General features: G+C 38.9%; 1 protein-coding gene and 1 pseudogene across 2 annotated transcripts in view; one reads left to right on the top strand and one right to left on the bottom strand.

The window, feature by feature from the left end:
• Positions 1–4,728: 4,728 nt before the first annotated feature.
• Positions 4,729–10,944, bottom strand: LOC149233697 (nucleoside diphosphate kinase 1 pseudogene; annotated as a pseudogene).
• A 4,513-nt stretch (positions 10,945–15,457) lies between these two features.
• Positions 15,458–26,667, top strand: part of LOC149233696 (trihelix transcription factor PTL-like) — a 49,142-nt gene continuing 37,932 nt past the window's right edge. The window contains exon 1 of one of the 2 annotated variants that reach the window (XR_016248242.1): positions 15,458–17,391. Coding sequence is in view for 1 of the 2 variants with exons in the window: in XM_089379831.1 (XP_089235957.1) it covers positions 15,824–17,386 (1,563 nt within the window). In the remaining variant the exon portion in view is untranslated. The remainder of the gene's footprint in view (positions 17,392–26,667) is intronic. The other variant, XM_089379831.1, reaches the window with a different exon arrangement.

The following is a 26,667-nucleotide window of genomic DNA, read 5'->3' as shown; positions in this document are numbered from 1 at the left end:
TTTTTAATGGTCATTCACCATATTTGTAGACAATCTATTTTGTTTTGAGAGTGCTCTATAAATAGATGCTTAATGCACAATTTTTGTCTTTTAAATAGGTCTCGAGGGGCTCTTTTCACTCATGCCGACTCCTAAGCCGACTTCTTCACTTAACTAAGTCATTATTTATTTCAACTATTGTACAAGGAATTATTTGATTTTAAACATGTTGATAAATTGACCTTTATTTTTATTCCCACATATGTAACAACAACAATAATAGATGATCCCAATTAAGGACAAAATTCTAATTCACATAGGCTAGTTTATTTGTTAAATATGATTAATTTTTTTAATATTGAAATTGATATTGAAATTGTTGAAACAGTAAAATTTGATAAATGATTTCATTTTGAAATCCCAAACACTCATCATAATCACCTTCATTTCGTTCAGAAAATCATGTATGATATCTATTCATATTCCAAGTTCACTCAAACATTTTTTTAACTTTGGATTATTTAAATCGTAAAGGTTTATATCCCCAATTTTTAATACCTAACAGTGATTTAAATGTAGCCTTCAGATGTATTTGGGGATATTCATCCAAAGAGGCTTCGAAGGTCAGATCGATATACAACCCGATTGAAAAGTTGATCGCCTAGGATAGAATATTGAACGATTCCATCAAGTCGGCAAAGCAAAAGTTGGGGGAGAAATGGCAGGAGTATGAGGGATGTAACAACTAGGAAGGCCACTTAGACCCCTTGGATGAGAATCTAAGACAAGAGATTTCCAAATATGGCAATTTTGTCCCCACCTATTGTACCTCAGGGGACAGTTCCTCGCTGTGGGGGAACCAGTGCCTGAGACATTTTCAAATTGGATGAGCATAATTAAAATCAGTGGTTGGAAGGACAAGCCATGAAGGATTGTAACCAAAACTTCTAGTTCTGAAACCCTAGCCTTCCAAAACAAAATGGCTAGAGAAACTCTTAGAATTGCATAGTGTTGGACTAGAGTAGTGGATTGAAGGAGAATAGGAAACAAAGTCCAAATTAGGCACTTAAGAATATGAATTTAAACTACTGCAGAAAGAATAATGCAAGAGGGAGAAAATGTGAATAAGGTTCCTGGATGTGGAGCGCTTCATTAAGGGCTTCAAAATTAATTGCCACGAGTACAATTAAGTAAATCCATTAAAAATTAAACTGAAACGCCAGCTGCATGTTACACCATCCAGAAGAAGAAAAGACATGGATGAATACTTAGTCATGAGAGGAAAAATAATGGCTGCAACTTCCCAAAACTATAATCAAACTACAATATATTATTCGGGCTTCCAAGTTTCTGATTACAATACCTGAGTCATGAAGACTAGACTCTGAACCTCTCCCAAGTGTAATTTTCCCAATTTTATTTTTGACTAGCCTTAACTATCAAATTAGTTATAAAACCAACTTTACATTTATGAAATTGTTTCTCTTTTTAATTTATATTCAAATATTATGTATATATAATATTTATTCTCTCCTTATACCAAAGTAATTCTGCCTCTATATCCATATATATATATGAAACACAACGCATTATATATGTATACACACATATAATCGTTAAACTTATATTGTCTCTAAGAGAGATTCTGTTTTCTAAAATTTAAAATTGCACTTTAAACCCTTTTAAACAAACTCAGGCATATATATATATATAAGGCTACTTAATGGACTAATGGGACCCACGATCATCACGTATATGCCAACGAAACCAGGTTGGTGGAAACTATACAGTGCCTCCCGGGATCACCTTTAGTGGTTTAAGGAAGTTGAGGAGGGTGATGTGGTAGTTAATTGAGACCGCCGATCATTTCGATGAGCAGTTTGAGAAAACTGCTTTGCGGGTCGTCGTTCCATTAAACACCGTGCATTTTATGCCGTAGGGAATCTGTTGGATCTGGGTAGGCAACGATGTAGATTATTGATTGTTTCAAACGAAACTCCATTTACCTGCTTTCATTCCCATGCATTTGTTATAACATTTTATTGCATGGAATGTCAAACAAACATTCAAACATCTACATCCAATGTGTATTTCACCTCTGAATTTCATAGATGTACGGTTATGAGAGTCTTTCGAATAACTAGCACTTGTAGGCCCGAAGTAGAAGGTAGTCGTTCTTTGGATAGACAAGCTTGCTCCTGCTTTCCCAAGCCTGATTTCTCTCTCCAAACCTAACGTGATAGTTTATCATCATAAGGTTCTTTATCTATCAACACAAACAACCAACATGTTCATTGTTTAACCCGCAATCAAGGATTTGTCATCATACAAATCAAATTTCAACAAGGAAGAGTCATCCCCAATTTGTAGGACATTGAAGTCAATTGAGGTCCAAAGAATACTTGAAGTCCCATTTCAATGTGATTTTCTCTTTTATCCACAAATGATACCACTTTTCCCCTTAATAAAAAACTGTGATTCATGTGCTTTTCAAGCCCTTAATAACATGATTGCTCGAAGCTGCCATGTCTATTTGAAAAAAAATAAGCATCTTAATTAACAACTTCTTCAACATGTGAGACTTCTCATTGGATTTTCATAACATTTTGAAGTAAGCATATGGGAATTGGGTGGATTGTTGAACGATAGATTTTGGTGTAGTGTGGTTGTTTGCCTATGGACTCTTAGATGCTCAAATTCCAAGGTTTCAAAACCAACTTGTGAGTTGAGTCTAATTTTTTTATATAAATAAATTTCCTTTTTAATCAAGAAGCTTGAGAGCTACATATCGCTCATGAAGAGCCAAATATACCTCAAGTTCGAATCTGGATTGCCCTTGGACACACAAGGAAAGAACAATGTGAATCAATTGTTGGAATTAAAAGAAGAGGAAATGCTATCCTTGAATGGATGATTGATATCATTAGTATTACTTAAGCTGGAAAGGCATGTCCACTTGCTAGGGTTTACATTCCCAAAATTCTAAAAATTGTGCCCATGTCTTTCGTTGTTGCTTGGAACTGGTCTCCAAGCATTTCCAACGGGATTTCGAACCAAAATTCACAAGACACAGTGAATGATAACACTAGCATATATGGCATAATTCCTCCATCACATGATCTCAAGAATTATATAAAAATTTCCTTTGTCACAGACGAGCTTTCATTGGTTTTGTAAGTAGTAAACTCTATCTTTAATAGATAAGTTTCATATATATATATATATATATATATATATATATATATATGGCATTGACTAAGGCTTCAAGCCTCTTCTTTTATTTGAAATAAAGAACCTTTCCATATAAGAACCGAGAGCGCCAATTAACTTCATAAACGCCCAATTTGGACCAAAATTATTTTTGTCAAAACATGATTATAGAAATATGATACTTGATATTAAATAGCTCCCCTTTCCAAACATTTGAAATGAAACCAGGAGGTATTTCATCATTCTTATCATTTTTCATAAAAACAAGAATGTCTTCCCTTTGTAGAGTTGTCAACAAATATTATTAGGTGCCATCAAATTTTGCAAATTTTAATCTTGTGTTGGAACTTTCTTGAAGATCTTTGATATTTTAGTTGTGCCACAAGCTACAACACCACCTATAATGCCATGGAATTCAATCCCAAGTCCCAACAATATGGCTGCTGTAAATATGCCTAGAGCTCGTTGCTTGACAAAGTGGGGCTGAAAAATTCTACATATAGTGTGACACGTCACATCCATGCCACTTTAGGAATCATGTTTCCTGAGTGGTTAACGCAAAGGTTTCCATTCGCTGGATTAGATTGGGTGTCCATACAAAGTAGTTGGGTGGGCTTTGTGGTTGTCTACAACAACGAGCAGGAGATCACCAGGCTTGGGAGGAGAGACATCGTTGTGTCGTACAAAGGAACCATGATGCCATTGGAATGGGCAAAAAATCTAAGGGAGTTTCGCACGCCTGTAGTGACAAAGAGTAAAAGAAAAAGAAAGTACCCTTATGGTTGTTGCCTGGAGCCTAAGGTGGACAGTGGTTTTTGTATTCTTTTCACTACCAAGAACCTCAAAGGCCGTAACGCTTCGGGTTGGGTTGTGAACGAGGTTAGAATATTGGTACAACTATGAGGGTAGAGAAATCAGTATAAAAATCATTGGCCACAACTTGGGTGTAGCCTTGGTTATACTAACGGCCTACCAAATATGTCAAGTGGTCAATTCCGACAAGAAAAATGGTCATGCTAAAATTTCAGTGATCATGTTTTCTTTCGGCGAGCCACGTGTGGGTAACTGTGTCTAAGCTAATAAATTAGAGGAAATGGGATGCAAATTCCTGAGAATCGTGAACACCCACAATGTGATCACCAATGTTCCAAGCCTGATGCTCGACAAGAGTTGCATGTTGTAGCAACAACGCTAAAAAAATGTGGTGGTGTCGAAGATCATAGACATTCTAGACTAGATGCCATGGGCTTACTGTAATAATGGAACGAAGCTTCATGTGAACAACAAGCATTCTCCATATTTGAAACCCGATGCAAACATGAACTACATGTCATGATATTTTCGTCGTCCTCTAAAGAGTTAAAAATTGATAGGTGGAAAGGGTCAAGGTCGCTAGCCCCTAAGTTCGAGTCTTGGAGGAAGAGAAAATGATGAACAAAATATCATTGAAACAAACCGACTCTTCTTGGAAATGACATAATTAAAATACTCAGTCAAACTTGTTGGACTCAAGAATTTCATTGCTAATATATCACAAACCTAAGAATGCAAGCCGCTTTGCCAATCCACCACACCTTCAGGAAACCAAAGTGTTATTTTCTCATTTGCACTCTCAACTGTGTCATTGTCATGGATAAAGTTCCTTCCAACCTCTACAACAAAGTCGCCTCTAATAGTTTTGGGTTCAAGTGTTGCAGGATTCTTAGCTCCGATAATTTTCTTACTAGTTGTAACAACACCTTTCCCCTCCTAGACCACAACTACAACAGGGTTGAAAATTAGGTATTCTGCCAATATAGGAAGAAAGAGAATTGATGATCCAGGTGGATATTGGTGGCCACCTGCCTATTCCACCTAGACCCCCTAGTTAGTTTCATTTGTTTCCTTGTTCATTTCAGCATTTACTATTTTCAGCAGTTTTTCGGGTCCTGAACTTCCGGATCAGTTTTGACCCCCTAAATGACGTTTTTTTGTGGTTCGCGGCATGCCCAAAGCCATAGGAAAGGAATTGCAGTGAAACTTGTAGTACTCGGAGATACCTTTCCAACAAGGTATCGTACGCACCAAACAAAGATAATATGACCAAGTTACGACCCTGAGAAATTGGCTGCCCAACTAACCCCAACAGGGCCCACAAACTCTTAGTGTTACATCTCATGGGTTTAGGGTTTTCTCATGTTTTCCAATAATAAATAGGCCCTTGAGCCTCATTGTAACATAGTTCAGAGGCATGTAGCTGCCACATCTCTTCTCAGAGATAAACTACAATCGCCCGAGCTATCTTATCTCCATTCTGTTTGTAAGCATAGTTCAATATTTTTCTATTAATGAAGTGAAGTGTTTTTCTGCTGCATCTCTGTGTTTATGCTTATATTTGTAAGTTGTTGCATTCTTGTTTAAGTTCGGATTAGTGGTATCAGAGTGGTCTTCTTTTTCTCTGTTTTTTGTTTGCATGTCCCTAACGAGGTCAGGGTATAAGCAGTTAGGGCTTGATCTGGTTGAACCATTACAAAATTAGCCTCGCAAAACCCTACGACCTCCCATGGTGGAAGAAAAGATAGACGACGGGGCAGGAGATCCTTTCAAAATGTTGTTCGAGGAAGTCCTCGAGTGACAAAGGGACGCGATGATGGATAAATTTTCCCAAATCCTTCGACGGCTAACCACAGGCAATGCATCTTCATCCAGCAGCCACTCTGGAGGTGCCACTCCTTTTAAGGTAAAAGTTAACTTCGATATTCCCATATTTGAAAGCCTGATAGATGCAGACGCCATAGATAAATGGTGAAACCTATTGGAAGGGTATTATTCAGTTCATGACTTTTCCAATTGGGAAAAAATTACTTTTGCACTTCTTAAAGCCACCCCACACGTCAAGGATTGGTGGGAACCTATTGTGAACAAAAGGACGAGAGAGAACCCTCGATGTTTTCAACTGCACCCACTTGGAATTCTTTCCGAGATGCCATCAAGGAACAATATTACGCTGTCAGGAGCTATGAAGATAAATACATAAAGTGGACCATGCTACGACAGGGAAGGGACCAAGATGTGCTACAGTTCACAAATACTTCCCATATGCCTCACACGAAGCTGGTTATCAAGGATACTAAGCGACATTTGGTGCTCAAGTATTGAAACTGTCTACACAAGTACATCCAAGAGAGATGGAGTTCCTCGACATTTCCTCGCTCGACACAGCGTATCGGTACGCTGTCAAGATTGAGCAGAAGTTTAAACAAAAGAAGCGGGACTTTGGATTTGCAAATCCAAAGCAAGGAAAAGGCGCCTCAAACCACAGAACAAAAGACCAAGCCAAGGCGGCGCTATCCAAGACAACCCCTCGAAGCCGCAAGCAAATAACAACACCCCAAAGATGAAGAAGGACATGAGAAAATGGTGTGAGTTCCATAAGAGCTCCACTCACAATACAAGTGAGTTTCGGGCCAAGCAATCACTGGTGGCTGAGCTAAAGGCTTCCGAATCAGATGCAGGTTCCGACTCTGAATCAGAACCCGATAAGGGAATTGACAAAGGGAAGCAGATCATTGATGCGGAGCCTAGTGCCACCGTGGCCACCACCAAGATCCAGAAGATTGAGCCTGAAGATCCAGAGGAGGGGGAACACCTCTTCCACTCACATATGTGGGTGAAGGGTTCTCCGCTATAGTTCATTGTCGATAGCGGGAGCCAAAAGAACCTCATTTCAGCAGAGGTCGTGAAGCGGCTGGGCCTAAAGACTATAGCACATCCACAGTTGTACACCATCAGGTGGCTTCACAAAGGATGAGATCTTTGTGTCAGCCAGCAGTGTCGCCTTCCTTACAACATCAAGCCCTTCACGGATGAGGTATTGTGTGACGTTGCTCCTCTTGAAGTTTGTGATGTATTGTTAGGACAACCATACTTGTGGAAGTGACATGTTGTATATGAGTCTAGACCTCGCTTAGTGATTATTACTTTGGCTAATAAGTTGTACAGGATACTGAAGGTAGCCCCACCTATTGCCATCTCTTTGATCACTGCAAAGCAATGTAATAAGATCATTTCCCAAAACAAGAATTTTTTTTTCCTTATGATTCGCCCCTAGGCTTCTAGGCAAGGCTCCTCTGCACAACAACAACAGATGGACAAGGTCGTGGAGGAGTAAAGGGGTATTTTTGCCTCACCTATAGGGATACCTTTTCACTGTTAGGTCAAGCACTCATCGATCTAACCCCGGGCGCGCCGCTACCCAATCGACCAATCTATCGACGCTCTATTCTAGAGAACGATGAGATTCAAGAACTATTGCAAAAAGGGCACATCAGGCCAAACTCATCACCTTATGGGAGCCTAATTGTATTGGTACAGAAGAAGGATGGGACTTGGAGGCTTTGTATTGACTATCGGGTGTTGAACAAGATCACTATCTGGAATAGGTACCCAATCCCGCAGATTGATGACCTTTTGGACCATCTCAAGAGGGCCAAATATTTTACCAAGATTGGCTTGAAGTCAGGTTATCACCAGGTGCCTATCGAAGCCTCTGATGTGTGGAAGATTGCCTTCAAAGCCAAGGAGGACCTTTTCGAATGGTTGGTCATGTCGTTTGGATTGATGAACGCCCTGCAACCTTCATGAGACTGATGGACGACATCTTGTGACCCTTCACCAATGCATTCGTGGCGGTGTATTTAGATTGACATCTTGATCTTCAGCCAGAGTTGGGAAGAGCACCTCCACCATATTCGACAGGTCCTTCAAACCCTGTGCCAACACAAGATATGTGCTAACTCGGAGAAAGGCACCTTTGGCCTAACCCAGGTCCAATATCTGGTGTACATAATTGATGAGAAGGGTGTACATGTGAACCTATCCAAGATACAGGTCATTTGGGATTGCCCAGCCCCAACCACTCTAACAGAGCTCCGCAACTTTTTGGGTCTTGCCAATTTCTACCATAGGTTCGTGTTGGGGTTCTCTCATATCACTTGGCCTTTAAGTCAAGTCACCAAGGGCAGAGCGAAAGAAAAGTTTTTTTGGTCAGAAATCCAACAACAAGTGTTCTCCGAGTTGAAGAATCGCCTCTGTTTTGCACCAACGCTCACATTACCAAACCTGCAACAACCATTTGAGAATAAGACAAATGCCTTCAATTATGTTATTGGTGTGGTTCTTACTCAGCATGGGCATCCAATGTCTTACCATACTAAGACACTTTCAGACACAGCTCGAAAGTACCCCACTTACGACAAAGAAATGTATTCCATTGTGCATGCATTCCGTCAATGGAAGCATTACATTATAGGGAAGGAAACGGTCATCCACATAGACCATCGACCTCTACAGTTCATACAGACACAAGGGAAGTTGTAGAACAATCGCCATCATAAATGGTCCACCTATTTGCAACAGTTCCATTTGAACATTAAGTATAAGAAGGGCAACACCAATAATGTTGTTGATTGCCTCAGTCGACCACCGGTCATGGCGCTGATCACTGTGCTTGACTCCTGTGGGCACGAGACATTGGGGTGGCCACATCTTTACAAGAGCGATCCATAATTCGATAGCATATACCAGACACTCCTAGAAGGGAAGCAAGTTCCAAATTTTCACCTTCATGATGCACTGTTATGCCACCAGGGACACATTTGTGTTCTTTTAAGTGAGCGTGCCAAGATGATTTGGGAGGCACACTACATTTAGGTCGCTGGACATTTCGGAGTAGAGAAAACAGTGGCGGTATTGCAGAAGTATTTTTATTGGCCGAAACTTTGTCAGGATGTTGGCAATTACATTAGATCCTGCACTGCTTGCACCATTTCCAAACCAACTATCAAGAAAAAAGGCCTGTAGACTCCTCTACCTACTCTTAGTTAGCCTTGGGAATATGTCTCCATGGATTACATGCTGGGCCTTCCTTCTACTAAGCACAACAACGATTGCATTTTCGTGGTCGTCGACAGATTCTTTAAGATGGCCATCATGGTGACCTACAAGAAGAGTATCACAACAGAGGCCACTGCTAAGCTCTTCTTTCAGCAAGTATGGGTACACTTTGGATCCCATAATCCATTGTCTTAGATCAGGACAACAGATTCTTGAGTGCATTTTGGTCAAGTCTCTGGTCGATGTTGGATACAAAACTTACTAAGTCCACGACTTTCCATCCCCAAATTGATGGTCAAACATAGGTTGTCAACAGGATGATCATACACATTCTGCGAAAGTACAACTCAAAGCATCCACACATGTGGGATGAAAGTCTTCCCTATATCCAACACAACTACAACAAATCTCTCCACAACTCAACAAGCCACAACCCCTTTCAGGTAGGGCTGGGATTTCAGCCATTATACCCCATTGATGTGGCCATACCATTTGTAGCCACTCAAGAAGATTCAAATTACGTTCAGTCCGAAGCTAAAAGGGCTAATAGCTTCATTGAGCACATTCAACACATCTGCTAGTAGGTCCATTATATATTGGACAAAGCAAATGCTAAGTACAAGCAGCACCATGATCAACATTGTGTGCCACACAAGTTCTAGGTGGGCGACAAAGTTTGGCTACATTTGTAGAAGGAGCACCTTGTTGGACCCCACTGCAAGGTTCGCCCTCTTCGATATGGGCCATACAACATGACCAAGTCCATCGGTGACAACCTTCGAGCTTAGCATCCCACCGTTCCTTGGTCTGCATCTAGTGTTCAATGTAGATCACCTTCGACCGTACTTTCCACCATTGTTGGACACATCTGACATTATAGAACAATTCACACCAACAAAGCTCAACCCATACTGCATGGAATAGGCCACAACTGATCAGATCATGGACTCGCATATCAAGAACACTCGCCAACAGAGGATACAACTATATTGAGTTGTCAAAGCAGGCCAACTCCTACACCAGAGCAAGTGGTTTGCCAGGGACTAGGTTTAAGAGAAATTTCCTCACCTCATGGAGGCTCTTAACACAATGGGGACCATTGCTTTCTAAGGGGGGAGGAATGATACAGGTGGATATTGGTGGCCACCCACCTATTCCAACTAGACCCCCTAGTCAGTTTCATCTGTTTCCTTGTTCATTTCAGCATTTACTATTTTTAGAATTTTTTTTGGGTCTCGAACTTTCAGAGTAGTTTTGACCCCCTAAACGACGCTTTTTAGGGGTCCGCGACATGCCCATAGCCATAGGCAGGGGCTTGTGGTGAAACCTGTAGTACTCATAGAGATCTTTCTCACAAGGTATCATACGTGCCAAACAAAGATAATATGACCAAGTTACGACCTTGGGAAGTTGGTTGCCCAACTAACCCCAATGGGGCCCACAAACTCTTGGTGTTACATCTCCTGGGGTTAGGGTTTTCTCGTGTTTTCTAATAATAAATTGGCCCCTGAGCCTCTTTGTAACACAGTTCCAAGGCATGTAGCCGCTACATCTCTTCTCAAAGATAAGCCACCATCGCCCGAGCTATCTTATTTCCATTCTGTTTGTAAGCATAGTTCAATATTTTTCTATTAATGAAATGAAGTTTTTTTCTGCTGCATCTCCGTGTTTATGATTATATCTGTAAGTTGTTGCGTTTCTGTTTAAGTTCGGATAATTTGAAGACAAATCCTTGTAGTGTTTCTTTGCAAATGATACCTCTGTAGCCACCATCTTCAAACTTTTCAAAATAAACCCCTTCTTCTCAAACCTAGATATAATTTCTCCCACCAATCCACACTGCATGTTTTCAAGCTTGATCATGATGAAGGTATGCTTCATAATGAATCTACCGAGAGTTCAAGCAACAAGCAAATACTAGGTTTCTCGACATGAACAAGGATACAGTGACACACAATTATAATGCCGACTACCCTGACGCGTAGTTAGAATCATACCTAACAACACTCACAACCATAATTTGATGACTTGATCCACGACTCTGATAAATGTTGTGGGAACTTAGAATGCAACGACACCTAGAGAAGGGGAGTTGTCACATGGCGTCCTTCCCTTGCGTGTCTAATGCATGTAGTCTATAAAAACTAAAAAAATGTGTCACTTTGAAGTACAACGTGGAAAATGTGTACAGTGCCAAGGTTGCTTTATGGTGGGTTTTGAAATGATTAAACTAAGAGTGGAGCATACACTAGCTTCTCTTTTCATTGATAACTGCATTTCACCATTGATAACTAACTTCTCTCACTTCCCTTGTGTTTTTGGCAATTGACGTTGACCATAAATTTTCCAATTATGTGGCTTTCTTAACAAATAGATCACAGATAAGACTCTAAACTTCACCCATAGATCTAGTTAACAAGATTATAATGCCAAGATTTGCATTGATCCAATAATAAGCTTTAAAAGACAAGGATACAGAGTGTTACCATAGCAAATATAACATTGTCAAGCTTTAGACTAACTCAAGAAATAACAATACTCAAAACTACCAGTACAGTTGCGTGAAATAATGCATCCACTTTGACATTCAAGAACCTTTATAATAAAACTATATGATGCCAAATGTAGGACACAATTTCGTGATTCTAAGTGTATTATGTGATCATAAAAAGTAGCAATGAGAACCATCCAAATGTGATGCAAAGGGACAATGATAAAACTTTGAAATATAACATGCGTCTTGAGTTGTATTTAGGTTTAAAAATGGGTCCAAGAAATTTATCATTTCCATAACATATTTATAACATGCGATGTTATTTCAACCATCAAAGTAACAATTAAACTCATGAATAACAATGGTACCTTGGACGTCAAATGTAAAGCAGTGGGTGGTGATCTTAGTACGCAAATGTAAGGCTATATATGAGAAGCACTCTTGCACCTTTGGATTGAGATATGTAGTACATCCTTGAGTTGAGAAATTTATTTCATATTCATTACACCTTCGGGTTTCAAGGGTTCTTTGATAACCTTGTTATCCTTATTGGATTTGAAGAATTCAAATGATCATTATTCGAGCTAAATTATTTAATAACCTTGAACATGACCCAGAGCAGTAGACTCACGAAGCAAGGAACTATATTCATAGTGAGATGAATTTCCCAAATCTTCTATTCCTTCGGTGTACCTTTGCACCTTTAGGTGCAATTGCTAGTTTATTTTTATATAGTTATATATAATTTTCCCAAGTAATACATGACATGGAAAACTCTAGGAACTTCTCCCCATTTCAAGAATGATATCTAAGGTAAACATTAAATCTTTTATGACTTCAAGTATAAGGCTCTTTTTTTTTTTTGTTTGAATGAAATGATTATCATTTTGCATTAAAAGAGAGTTGGAAACAAGGCCAAAACCTTTTACATTTTTCAGTGTTTCCAGAGGCTTCAATGTTGTAGTACATCCATAAAAACTTTTTTCTTTTTTGCCTTTGTGGGTTCTCTTAGCTTCAATTCTACATTGAAATCTACCATATACTCTACAAAAAACTCCTAAATACAAAACATATTTGCAAAACATTCATTAGAGCTTGAGATTTAATAAGCACCGAATGACCCAACTTCTGCTATTGTGCCCAAATTTTCCTTCGTTGGGTTGTGTACACTTTCTCCATGCTTGGTTGGTCCTTGAGCCTTTGGATTCGATTATCCTTTGTTAGCTTCCATGTCTTTTTGCTTGAGCTCAGACTCGCTGTTGTGGGTGTCTCCGTTCCCCTCATTTTTAGCTTGAATACTATAATCTCTGCCTCCCTGATTGCCAACTTGTTGTCTAATTTACTCTACACCCATTCACACTTCATCTCCAACAATTCAAACTTCACTTCCTTCTCTTTCTCTACCATTTCACTTCTTCTATTTGATAGCTCCATCATAGCCATCATCGCCCTTGACAAGTTGTTTATCGACTGGCACCATCTCTCTTAGTTGTACTCATGTGAATGCGTCCTAGGCATTGCCAATTTCCTTATGCTTAGATCTCGGTGCTCTTGGACGAATTATGAACCATAGCCCTGTTGTATCTAGCATTGCACTCACAATGGTCAATTCCATATAGATAAGCGAGACTTGATTCTTAAGGCGACAATGCCTGCGGAGGGAATTAACTGCCATATTTACCCAAATCTAGACACTGTTACGGCGATCCACTCATACTAAAAGATTTTATTCATAGGTTGGTTTGAATTGATATGTAATTAAAACTTTTGTGTGAGTTTGTAAGGCTCCGATTTGAGGTGTTAATGGTGAATATTGGTTGCTCGCAACCCTCCTACACTTAGATCCTCTTCTTTGCCATTTGACATATCGAATCACTCCTTCAAATTGATGGGTAATTCATTTGATGTAGGCATAGGCTCCATGCACCATTAAATTCATTTACCTGCCTTATAGTGGGCCACGTGTAGAGGATTTGAGACTTGAGGTGTTGACTTTAGCAGACCTTCTAGAATTATCTTGACGATTATTCTCTCTAACTTAATGACCAAATTGGCCATCTTTTTTCAATAAAAATAACTTTTGGGCACCTCATGGTATAGGGGAATAATGTTTGTGATTGGTCAAACTCCATTACTCGCTTCAAAATCGATGCTTTACTGGCCAACTTCTTTACTTCTAAATTTAATTGCCTATAGATATGATACAAATCTATCTCCTCAAATTTCCTCTGCTGCAAGGCAATCCTTCAGAATATTGCAGTGTTGGTCATTCCTTCCCCAAGCTTTAGTTTGACGACTTGCCTTATTACTATCATTGAATCTCCAAATACTAGTGTTCCCTTTATACCCTTAGTAGTGGCCAATTCTAGTCCTTTCCAAAGGGCCAAATATTCAACTTGGTTGTTTGTTAGAATGCCTAACCCCTAAGCGAACTATGTTTCTCTTTATTCATCAGGGCTAAAGATTACCCTTCCCACTCTTGCCAACCTAGGTATAAGGCTCAAAGTTATTAACAATATACTTAATATATCAACAACAAGAATAGAATTTGGGTGGAACGAATAACACTCTATCCCATAGGCACTTGGACTAAACTCAATTGATAATACACATATATTTATAAGTAAGAATGGTTATACTAAATAATAATTAATACTTTAATTTAAGGTCCTATCTAGATTAAATGTCAAATTGATGTGTGACTCCTTCGTTTATGGGGTAAGGAACCCTCTCCATACAAGGATTTTCATTTAATTACTTAGTTTATAGAGTTTTATATATCCTACACGCTTTGAGATTTGAACCTATGACCTCAAAAAAAAATATCATGTGGAATGAGATCCCAATATAGAAAGATACATGTGATCATTTCTTTGTCTTGGTGTTTTCCCTACAATTATAATTAAACATTGAGATATGAGCAAATATTTGATTTTTTATATATTTTCCCAACACTCACCCTATAACTAATTGACCACTTTGCTAATAAGGTGTAATTATTGAGGATATCAATGCTAATTATACCTCATACTCACCATATAACTAATTGGCCACTTTGCTAATAAGGTGTAATTATTAAGGATAATAGTGCTAATTACAGTTCATATGTCATTATTTCGTGTACATGACACGGGTTTCAAGTTTATAGGTGAGTTGGTTAAACCACCATTTTCTACACCTTTTATCATCTAAGAGTTCTTATGTTTAAACCCAATTGCTACCCATTGTGGATACTCATGCCAGATTGAGGTTTCGATCTAAGATAAATAACCTCTAGTACCAATGGGTGAGTCATTAATAACAACTCAAAAAATTATGGGTTTAGTTCGAGTTGTTGAGAAAATAATTTATTACCCTCTCTACCTTGTTTCAATTATCATGGAGGGACTTTGTTGCCCTGGTTTCAATTCTTGTAAAGGGAAATGTTGGCCCATTGTGATAAAGCTCCAAGAGTAAGTTGCTCCTTTAGAAGAGAGTCCACTAGTAGAAATGAGACATCTCAACTCTAACTAAATCATGAGTTAACTATTGAATATACTCCCTTGTAAATCATAAATTATTAATATATTATTAAAGTTAATTATAAATTATTGTTATATATCACTAGATTATTAATTATTGATATATTATTCGATTTAATTATAAGTGATTGGTATATGTCACTAGCTTATTATTAGGCCTACTCTCGTGTTAGTATGAAAATTTAATCCATGAACTTATTCAAATTACTAATTTAACAAAAAAATTATAACCCAAAAGAAATTAACTTTCGAGGTTTAAGGAATACATATTGACCGAAAACCTAGCGGATTTGAAAAGGTTTTACCCGTTCTTCAATACGTTCCCTTCACATAAATACAATACCCTACCCAGTAACCAGTATTTCCACTAAAATAATCAAAATAAAACGGGTGAAGAGGTCCCGTGACGCCATGCCTCATAACCGTCAAATTGGAAGCCTCCTTGCTATGGCTTGGCTCTTAATGTCATAGGTGAAAATTTAAAATTTCATTTTGACAAAAGCCACAAGACTTTTGACCTCTGCATTTGCTGCCTTGTTTCCACTATTCACAGTCAGTCAGTCGACTATTCCACGGACGAGGAGCGGGAGAAGAGGGAGCAGGTGCTGTGTTGCCGCTGCCTGTTTCCCCCCTTTGTGTTCTGCTTTGCTGGGTAAGAGGTAAGTAAGTGGTGGGATCCGAATGCTATTTTTATATATGTTTGATCAAACCCAGAAGGAGGAGAAAACAGAAACCAACACAAATAATGTACTCTACACAGTCACCATTTTCATCTCTAACTCATCCTTCCATTTCATCTCAGTCCTTTCACATACCCATTTCGTCATCTTCTCAGACGCCGTTGCACCACCATCACCTCCACATACCCATTTCCCATTCCCAGCCTTCACTATCACACCCTAACGCGTTGACATTTCAGCCGCCATTGTACCATTCGCCCGAGGTTCAAATACCCCAGCTGCACCAGGTCTCTGAAATTTGCGAGCCTTGTTCTATCTCGCAGCCTCTCTGTGACATCCCCAGTCTCTGTGACCAAGTGCAAGTGCAGACAGTTCAATATGCCATTTCTGAGGCGGTCTCCCACCCAGACTCCACTTATTCAACTCAGAATTCTTCTAACCCCGACGTCAAGGGTCTGGAGAATGACAGGTTAGAAATCGTAAAGGTAGAAGAGGAGGGAGATGGGGATGATTACAAAAAGAAGGAGAAGGAGAAGGAGCACAAGAAAAGGTCTAAGAATTGGACTAGGTCCGAGACACTGAAATTGATCAGGCTGAGGACTGAATTGGAGCCTAGGTTTGCCAAAGGGGGCAGGAAATCGGAGCTTTGGGATGAAATTGCGGAAGCCTTGCAGAATGATCAGATTTCTCGTGATGCACAGCAGTGCAGGGATAAGTGGGAGAAACTTGCAGCTGGATATAAGGGTGTTAGAGATGGTATCAGGGATAGAGAAGATAACCCCTTTTTCGAAGAGCTTCATACTTTGCTGTCTGGAAAGGGGTCAAGGAGGGATAGGGGGGATAAGGATCATCACGATGTGCAGGAAGTGGAGTTGCCTAAAGGGCTACTTTGCGACACTGGTCGAGACTCAGTCATCAGCGAGACAGAAATCAATACTGATAAGAGAAGTTGTGATTTTAGGGATGAGGAAGAATGGGAAGTCGAAGTAATGGCCTCGAAGGGAAAGAAGAGGAGAAGACCGAGATACGTTTCGGTATCTGATTTGTCGGCCGTGAAGGATTTGATTGAGACGGTTATTGAGAAACAACAGGAGTTTTTCAAAGACCTCCTTGAGACTGTAGAGAGGAAAGAACAAATGAGGGAGCAAGCACGGCAGGAGAAAGAGGAGAAATGGAGAGCAGAAGAGCGTGCTGAAAGAGACATGTTTAACAATGCTATGATGACATTGACACAGAAACTTGTGGGCGAGGGAGTGGGGAAGTTTACGGCAGGAGCTCCTGTCTTTCAAACTTTAATGGATGGCAATCAAGCATTGAAGAAACGCTCTAGGAATTGGAAGCGGGCTGAGGTGCTTCAGTTGATCAAGATTAGGGGAGAAATGGATAGCAGATTTTTGGAGTCGACAAGAAGGGGGCTTCTGTGGGATGAACTAGCAGAACGTTTAGTGGCACAGGGGATTAAACGTGATGCAAAGCAGTGCAGAGAGAAATGGGACAAGCTGATGGCTGGATACAAAGATGTTGTTGACGACAAGAAGGACGCTAATTTGAGTCCATATTATGCAGAACTCACAGCCATGCTAGGGCGGGAAAATGCCAACTCACAATTAGCCATCTATGAAAACTAACAATGGTAAGTTAACATTCTTTCCTTTCTGTTAATGGTTTCAATGCCAGGGTCTCACTGTTTCAAATATCGTACTGCAAGTTTGGCTAGGGATGCTAGTGTGCTTCACTGAGCCACGAATCAGTTGACCCAGACCTCTTGTTATACTTTGGCTTGAAAATCCTTTTAAGAATATCTTTTGATGCCTAGATTCTTTAGGAGTAGATGCTTTTTTCAATTATAATTCCTCCTATTTTTACCTAGAAAAATGTCTTATATTCATAGAAAAGTATTTAAAATCAGAAAACCAAAAATTGGAAGGGTTTGTTTATACAAGGATCATCATAACCTCTTTGGTAACATGAGCAAGTGGTAACTGCCATGGAAGAACCCTTTGGTCAACACGAATAGCCCTTCAACTAAGAGGCAAGAGTGGGGTTATTTATTCCACCAAATTTGCCCAGGATTTGCACCTGGCCCACCTGTTTTTCACAAGCACAGGTGCACACACAAGCACAAACATGTAACTGGAGAGACTTGAATACTGGTGGGAGGCAATAACAGCACCTGGCTTTTACAAACCCAGCAAGCCACCGTTGACTGATCCCGTATTTATTATGGTAGATTTCTATAGAAGAAATGATCTTTGCACCGTAATAATGCCGGAATTGCTGTAATCATTTTAAGGTTCTACTGTTTTCTTGATTCTGGTAAATTGCATGCCGATTGCTTCAATCAAGAAGATCGTATAATACTTGTTCAAGTATTTCTAAATCACTAACTGGTCATTACCACTAAGCTTTCAGTAACGTATCCCTGTGAACAAATGAGATGAAACTAGTTCGTGCCCTTTATTGTTATTTATTTGTGATATGTGTTGCACTTGATGAAATCTACCTATCTGGTTACACTTCAAGGTTCAGAAATGCAATTGGAGGGTTTCTTGTGTGTTTCTTTGCTTTAAAGGCCGTATGCTGAATGCATTTCATTTCCTTTATTCCATGAATTCCTTTCTCTTTTCCTTCTTAATAATTGTTTGTTGCGTGCTCTATTTAGTTTCTATGGCATTGCATAAAAACAATTTTCTCTCTGTTACCCACATATATCGCTGCCAAAAGTTCTACTGCCTTAGTTTCTTACGTTGGCAGTTGATGTGCTGCTCCTTTTCTTCCATTCTTTTTCCATTTAATTCTGAACGATAACAAGACTATTTTGTTTGACAACTTTGGCATGTTATTTTATACCAAAGGTTGGCATCTAGTTAATTTGAAATGAGCTTAGCCTGACCTGTAAGATAAAGACTTGACAGCAATTTGCTAGCTAAATACTATATTAGTATATTATGAGCTCGATTCAATAGTCTGATTTGTAGGGCAGAGTTTTTCTTTGTCATTCTATTTTTGGTAGACTGTGTTTTAGTTAGTCAACAATGTCTCTTGATCTGTTTGTGGCATTAATGTTCAGTAGATTCAAGCAGTGACGACCTTGCTTGTTTCAACTCTAGTGTTCTTCCCATGTTAGTTCCAACTTTTGAGTAATTGTTGTCATGAATACATAATCTGTTGCAAATGTGCTATCTGGATTCTATAGTATTACATATTGCTGGGTTGATTGAGAAGGAATTGAATTGATGCCACATACAAGCAGAACATTTAATGGAATTAATATTTCCACATCCAAATGAAATCTGGGGAGTGCAGAGTGAATCTCCGACCTGTCTAAGAGTAATGTTTACGAAAATGGTCTTTGTTGATAATCTAGTGTAGTTAAACGGTAGAACCTAGAGTAGTATCTATGCAGTATATACTATAGATAGCAGCTTTTATCACATGTCTTATTCACCATCTCAAGCTATTAATATCCTCCATTCATGTCGAGTAGTCATCTGTCTTTTCTGAATTCAGAGCTACGATTGTACCTAGATATAGCTGATTTGGTGGCTTACCCAATATGCACTTCAGGGATAATTTTAGGGGCTAAATTTAGCCATTGTTTTTTTCCCAAATTCTATAGGATAATTTGTTTTACTTAAAAAATTTGCCAACGTTTTCTAGGAACTATATAAAATCCTTAGAGATTTGAATATAAAATATTGCCCAACTTTTTATAGCTATTACTTTAAGAATCAATAAGATTCACCAAGGTTTCTATAATTTAAAATAGTATATATCCTTAAAATTTTCCCGCACTTGAAGGTGAAACAATCTTTGTGAGTGGAAAATCATGTAATGACGAGGTTAAATCTATTATCTCAGGGTCTTGTATTGGCTCTAGAAAGTCTAAGGGTAGTTGCCGTGGGAGTAAATTATTGAGTTTGTTTATCTGAATGTTAGGGGCGAGCAACCCCCTGTTTATTGGAAAGAGTCACAGATGGTGAATGTAAGATGGATAAATTGCTCATCTGCTTTGCCAGGAGGCATTAGTGGTGCAAATCATTGGGCAAGGTTGAGTCACTTGATAAGGGCACTGAAGCTTGATAGGAACTTATAGCAATCACTAATTAGAATACTCAGAATATTTGCCATGATGCATTATGTCAACTTCATACTATTTGCACATTCACCTGAAAAGAAGTATTGCAATGAAAAACTTACTAAGGTTAGGTATCTTTGATTTACACATTACACAAAGTTGTAAGGTGATCTTACAAATCTAGAGGATGAGAGTAAACAATCACTTTTGTAGATATTAAAGACAAGGAGAAGAGTTATAACTAGTTAAAGCAATATGTAGAATTGGCTAGAATGTAAAATTTTTCTGCTGAAGAAGTTATGTTGAGTGTAAGATACAAAATTTAGTTATAACCATTGCTTTTGTAAGATTTATATATAGAAAGACCCCTTATTGACTATAAAGCTTGCTAGATTAATTGGCATCAAATTTATGGCTTGGTTTTATGTGGACAATGCATATTGAAAAGGTATAATTGGTCACCATTTCAAAGTTGAATTTCACTGTAACAGAAAAACATTATTATCATTTAATGCAAACAATTATGATCAATTAACTAAGGGTTTAATAAAAAACACATAACTAGAGTCTGTCCCTCAGAAACCTAACCTTTGAAATTTATAGATAGGCCACAAACTGCTATTAAATTGTCAGAATCTATATAAATTATTTGATTTTTCATTAATTACAAAATCCCTTTGTCATCTTATTTTCTAAATAAGCATGTTAATGACTTATTCCTATTCTTGATAAGGAGAATTGTCAATATAATTGCTATAGTGGTTTTACTATTGTAAAATATCTTGAAAGAAAACCCTATCTCCGAGGAAATATTTTTTAGGGATGCAATAAGGTTACTTTTGGGCTTTACTAAAGAGATGGACACTCCTTTCTCTTGTTAAAAATAAATTTTACATTTTAATTTTTTTTTTCTCAAATTTTTGTGACCAGAGAAGTATCTGATTACTCTATGAGCTTTTATGTATCAAACTTAAGGGGCTTCCAAGAAAAGTTGCAGTCCATGTGGATGGTTGTTGGGACCTTGTGGTGCAAATTTGGTATCTAGTAGCTAGGATAATATAATATAATTTTATTAATGTCCAACAGATGACAACAAGAGTAGGTCAGTGGGACTATTAAGTACAACAATGCCATTACCTTGATGGTTTTGTGTCTCAACTTGCTTTAACTTTGCCAAAAACAGATTTCTAGATCTCAAAGGATGGGATTGAAGGGAGAAGAAATCCTTAGAGATTCTAAACATTTGACCTGGTTGGATGCATTGTGCAAGCATATCACCTATTTTAAGCATTGGTAAAAGTAAATTGCCAAATCTAGGGGGATTGTGAAGCCAATTTTTTTTTTCGTTGCTCTCACTTCGGTGTTGGATCCAAGTATATGTCAATTTCTGTAGCCAAGGAGAGTGGGGTTTCCTACTCTATTTGTAACTGAGGGTCATTATTCGTTGAATCTTGGACCTTGAGTTTGCCTTAAATGTCGCATTGCACTTTGCTAACCCCAAAATAAATTTCCTCAAAATTCATTTTGGTTGGTTTGCGGATATATTAGCGGATATCAACATCAATTGTTGATGTTTTCTTAAAGGAATGAACTTATCATTAAAATTTAATCACTAGTTATTGATGGTTCATGAGTGCTATCATTAGACTTAGCACAAGATCATTGGTTTTTTGTTGCTCAAAGTTGAGGTTTGTGCAATTTTATTGTAATTGACCTTAATAGCATTTATCTTCAGGTAGTGGATCATTATGCACACTCAAATGAATGAACAACTTGACAAGTTCCAACATAGCAACATGTTCTCTATGTTTGTGTATTTCTTGCAATATGTAGTGTAGGCATGGGCAGGGGAAGACTTCTAAAATGTATGTCAGGCCAGGAGGTAACTCCTCAAATGAATTGTGTTTATTCATTAAGATTACTCATGGTTATATACATGAGGGAGTGACTCTTGGGCTTCACCTCCTGATGACTCTTCATTTTCCATTATTTACTATTTACATTATTTACAAGTGTTCACCCAATCCCAATGATTAGGTGTCAACATTCCCCCCTTAATCTGAAGGGATGTTGGTGAGTCCAAGCATCGTTCTGAATCTTTCAAACTTTTCTCTTCCAAGCGCTTTGGTGAAGATGTCTGCAATCTGCTCATTAGTGGAACAATGATATATATGGATTGTCTTGGCATCAACATGATGTCGAATCAGATGGTATTTTGTATTGATGTGCTTTGTTCGATCATGTAAATTTGGGTTCTTGGCCAACTTTATTGTCGAGGTGTTGTCAATCATGAGTGGAGTTGAATGTACTTGTTTTACATGCAAATCTTCTAGAATTTTCGTGAGCCACACAATTTCTTTTGTTGCCTCAGCTGCTGCCACATATTCTGACTCTGTTGTGGAATTTGCTGGAACTGATTGTTTGCGAGATCTCGAGGAGACAACTCATGATCCAAGATTCATAGCATAATCTGAAGTAGATACCCCAGTTTCTTTGTCTCCATCGAAGTCTGAATCAGAGTATCCAATCAAGCTGAAGTCGCCCACTTGTGTATACTTGAGTCCAAAGTCTTGGGTTCCCTTCAAGTACTTTAGAACTCTTTGTAGCAGACCAATGTCCTTCACAGGGCTTTTGCATAAACCTGGAGAGGATTCCAACAACAAATGAAATGTCTGGTCTGGTAGTAGTGAGGTAGTTGAGACGTCTTACAAGCTGTCTATACTTTGTTGCATCCTCAAATTCTTTTCCTTCAATGGATGTATGCTTTAAGTTTTGTTCCATTGGAGTAGCTAGAGGATTGCACTCAACCATGCCAAACCTGTTCAACAGATCTCCAATGTACTTCTTTTGAGAGAGGAATATAGACTTTGGATGTTGAGTTACTTCAATACCAAGATAGTAGTGAACATAGCCCAAGTTGGTCATTTCAAAACCTTTCCTCAATTCCTTCTTTATGGATGCAATGTAGCTCTCATTGTTCCCTATCATCAAAAGATCATCTACATATACCATAAGATGTACAGTTGTTTTGCCAACTTTCTTGACAAACAAAGTTGCATCATCAAGATCATAATGTTTGAAGTTGAGTTTCAGAAGACGCCCAGTTAACTTTTCATACTTGGCTCGTGATGCTTGCTTGAGGCCATACAAGGATTTCACAAGTTTGCATACTTTATGTTCATGTCCCTTCACAAAAAATCCTTCAGGTTGGGACATAAAAACATTTTCTTTCAAATCTCCATTCAAGAAAGCAGTTTTTACATCCATTTGATGGACTTTCCAACCGTTTTGAGCTACTAAGGCAAAGAGTGTCCGGATGGTAGCCCATTTTGCTATGGGGGCAAAAGTCTCCTCATAATCAACCCCTTCCTTCTGTGAAAAACCTTTTGCCACAAGCCTGGCTTTGTGCTTGTCAAGTGAGCCATCAACTTTATACTTATTCTTGTAGATCCACTTGCAGTCAATTGGTTTGGTTCCCAATGGAGGATCGACCAGCTTCCAAGTGCCATTCTTTATCAAGGCATCATACTCCTTTTGCATTGCTTCTTTCCATTCATCATGAGAAGCGGCTTCTTTGAAGGAATTTGGCTCAAAATCTGTAGACAAATTCAGTTCACAATCATAAGAAACATCCATATCAACAGGTGAATCAGAATTATCTACATCACTTCCATTTTGCTTGGTTGAATTTCTTGTTCTTGCCTTTCCAACCTCATTAGGATGAACACTTTCAAGTGTCTTTGTCAGCCACTTTGGGGGACCTTTCTGAGATGGTCCAGGCTGCTCAGTTGATTGAATTGGTACTGAATCAAGATTGAGTCTCCCAATTCTGTCAATCACATCACTCAAAGTATCATCAGTGGTTGGAGTTTCATGTGGGGGAGAGAGTGCTTTAGAAGAAGATTCCACAGATTGACCCAGTATAGGAATCCCCCCTTCAAGATGTGGAATCTGATTACCAAATTTCTGAAATGATTTTGCATGTCCGAATCTATCCAAGCGATCAAGTTGTTGCTCAACAACATTGTCAGCTTTGGAAGATTCAAGAAAGATTACATATCTAGATACAACAAACTTTTTATTAACTTCATCATGGAGACAATATGCTTTGGAGGTATTTGAATACCCCAGGAAGATACACTTACGACTCCTTGCACCAAGTTTGTTTCTATGTACCTTTGGTGTCAAGGCATAACAGGTGGAACCAAAGACCCTGAGATGCTTTACCGAAGGAATGTGGCCATACCACATTTCATAAGGAGTCTTGTTTCTAATAGCATTAGATGGGCATCTATTCTTTACATATACAACACATAAAACTGCATCAACCCAAAACATCAATTTTACATTCTTGAAAAACATCATGGACCGTGCCATATTTAAGATTGTCTTATTCATTCTTTCAGCTACTCCGTTTGTTAAAATTGGAAACTAGGGCCAAACTCCATGTGGGTCATCTTATTAATGGCAGTTGATATTTTTCTTGGATCCCTCCCACTGAGAGGTGTAGGATTGATCTAAAGATCATCCGATTTTGATAAGTATTCATAGAGATATGAATTTATTTGTGTTATAGGACAATTCGTCATGGTCGGCCAACAACCAAATAAACCCCACATGTGCTCAACATTTTAGTGTAAATAGAGGTGCCTTGAAAGTCATTTGGACACACTCACAACTCTCTTGTGATCTCTTCCTCTCCATTCGTTTGGGTTTTAATGGAAGGAAGAATCCCTAAGAGAATATGCTGATCTAGGAGGTTTGCCCTAGCCCTAGACGAAGAGATCTATACGCTGCCCTCATCTACATTCATGGAGAAGAATCTTCGCTGCCCAAAAAGGAGGCTCTTATATCGCAGCAAGGATAGGGTTCAACGCTGGTATAGAGAAGCCCTAACAGCCCTAACGCTGTCCTAAAAGAAACCCTCAAACACAACAAGAAGAGAACCTTGATCTGATCTTAATACGCTGTCATAATTGGAAGAACAGTGTGGGAAACACAGGGCTAAGAGATGCCCTAATTGTTGTTCTCTACAAGATCAAGGCACAATCATAAAGAACCTAATGCTGTCCCTAACACAGTCATGAAGGCAGAATGCCCTAGCCACAGGACTAAAGGGAAAGGAGATGCCCTAGACATAGTTGCTGTCTTGGGTAAGAAGAAGCTACGCTGCCTAAAGAAGATGCCACCTAAAACGCAGACATAGAAGAGAGACCTAAACGCTGTCATGGATCTAGCTGCCCTCTACGCTGTCTTGGTTCTAGGTAATAGTCATGTTCATTGAAGCTGCCCTAAACGCAGTCAAGTTGAAGTTATGGTGAAGACCTTAACATTGTTCTAGACCGCAGCCTTAAGAGGGGTATCATGTACCTTAATTGTTGAGTGTGTAAGAGAAGATTTAAAGATAGTTGGGTTGTCTTGCCGCTGAGCTAGGCCGCAGGCCACATCCAACATCATGGATGATTAAAGATTGACTTTGGTGCAACACAGTGATATTTAGGTGCAACACAATGGAATAAGGTGCGTGGGCAGCATGGGACAGTGAGGTGCTGAAGACAACATGAATGAATGAAAAGGGGTGCAACACGTTGTGATGGAAGCAACAACATGTTATACTATCGCTGTATGATAGTGCAACATAGTGCACAGTAACAGGGGTGCAAGATAGTGATACATAGTGCAACATGATGTGATGGAAGCAGCAACAGGACGCTGAGGTATTGCAACATGCATTTGGGTGCAACATAGTGCAATGAAGAGCTCAACATATTGCAACAAGAGGAGATGCAGTACAATGATGGGTACAGTCATGATTAGTAAAGCATGATGAGATGCAGCATTGTGATGATGGTGCAACATGGTGCAGCACGGTGAGGTGCAGCGTGATGACGAGATGCAACACAATGATAGGTGAAGGAGTCACCTTGGAGAATCAGTTGAAGCATCATGTCTTTAACTGAACTCATGTATCATCTTCTTAGAGATGATCTTCTAGATAAGTCAAGGTGTTGACTTCTGGTGTAAATGTACTATCTCTTTCTCTCTCTTTCTGTTGAACTATTGAATAACATAAAAGAAGAATTGATCAAGGGTTTCCCCACATTTGGGTTTGTCCTTGGCTAGCGCCACATCTTGTGTCCTCGTCTTGGCTTGACTTCTGCGATTTATGTTTATGTTCTATCTGCAGTTTACTTTAATGTTGATGTGATTGCTAATTTGGAAAAGATATTGAGCTAACTGTGAAAATTGAAATAAATTGCTCTAAGCATAAAACATACCTAAAATTAACATGGTATTAGAGCTGAGGTGAAGACAAAGCCCAAGCAAGAGTGAAAGAGCCAATCACTGAAGACAGTTGGGAAAGGACAAAAGGATCAATGGATTCCTCATCCCTCTTCAAATTCACGGAGGTTGAAATCGAAGCAGAGAATATTATCAGAATGGCGCAACGGAAGCTTTTGATGGCCTACCTAAAGATCACTTCAATGGGAAGCCCAAATCAAAGGGTTGAAGGAAAGGCAGATGCCTTGTTTATAATAAGTTCGACCATTATGCGAAGGAGTGTTTGAATGGCAGGGACACATCACTTGATGATGATAACAATCATTCTAGGGACATCTTCAATGATCAGAGGAATGACAGGTAATGATGGTCATTAAGGATATGACCGACTCTTCAAAGAAAGCAAGGAACCCCAAGTATGAAGAATCAAATGTTGTTTCTGATAATATAAAGAAGCGTTATCTTGTATTGGCCCTCTCCTTCAGACTCTTTGGGAATCTGGCTTATTGATTGTAGTGCTTCAAGGCACTTCATCGGATAGAAGGGTGC

The sequence above is a fragment of the Pinus tabuliformis genome, chromosome J, assembly GCF_031772625.1.
Source record: "Pinus tabuliformis cultivar Carrire ecotype Pingquan chromosome J, CPIR1, whole genome shotgun sequence".
Classification (NCBI taxonomy): domain Eukaryota; kingdom Viridiplantae; phylum Streptophyta; class Pinopsida; order Pinales; family Pinaceae; genus Pinus; species Pinus tabuliformis.
This window is presented reverse-complemented; position numbering and strand designations above follow the sequence as displayed.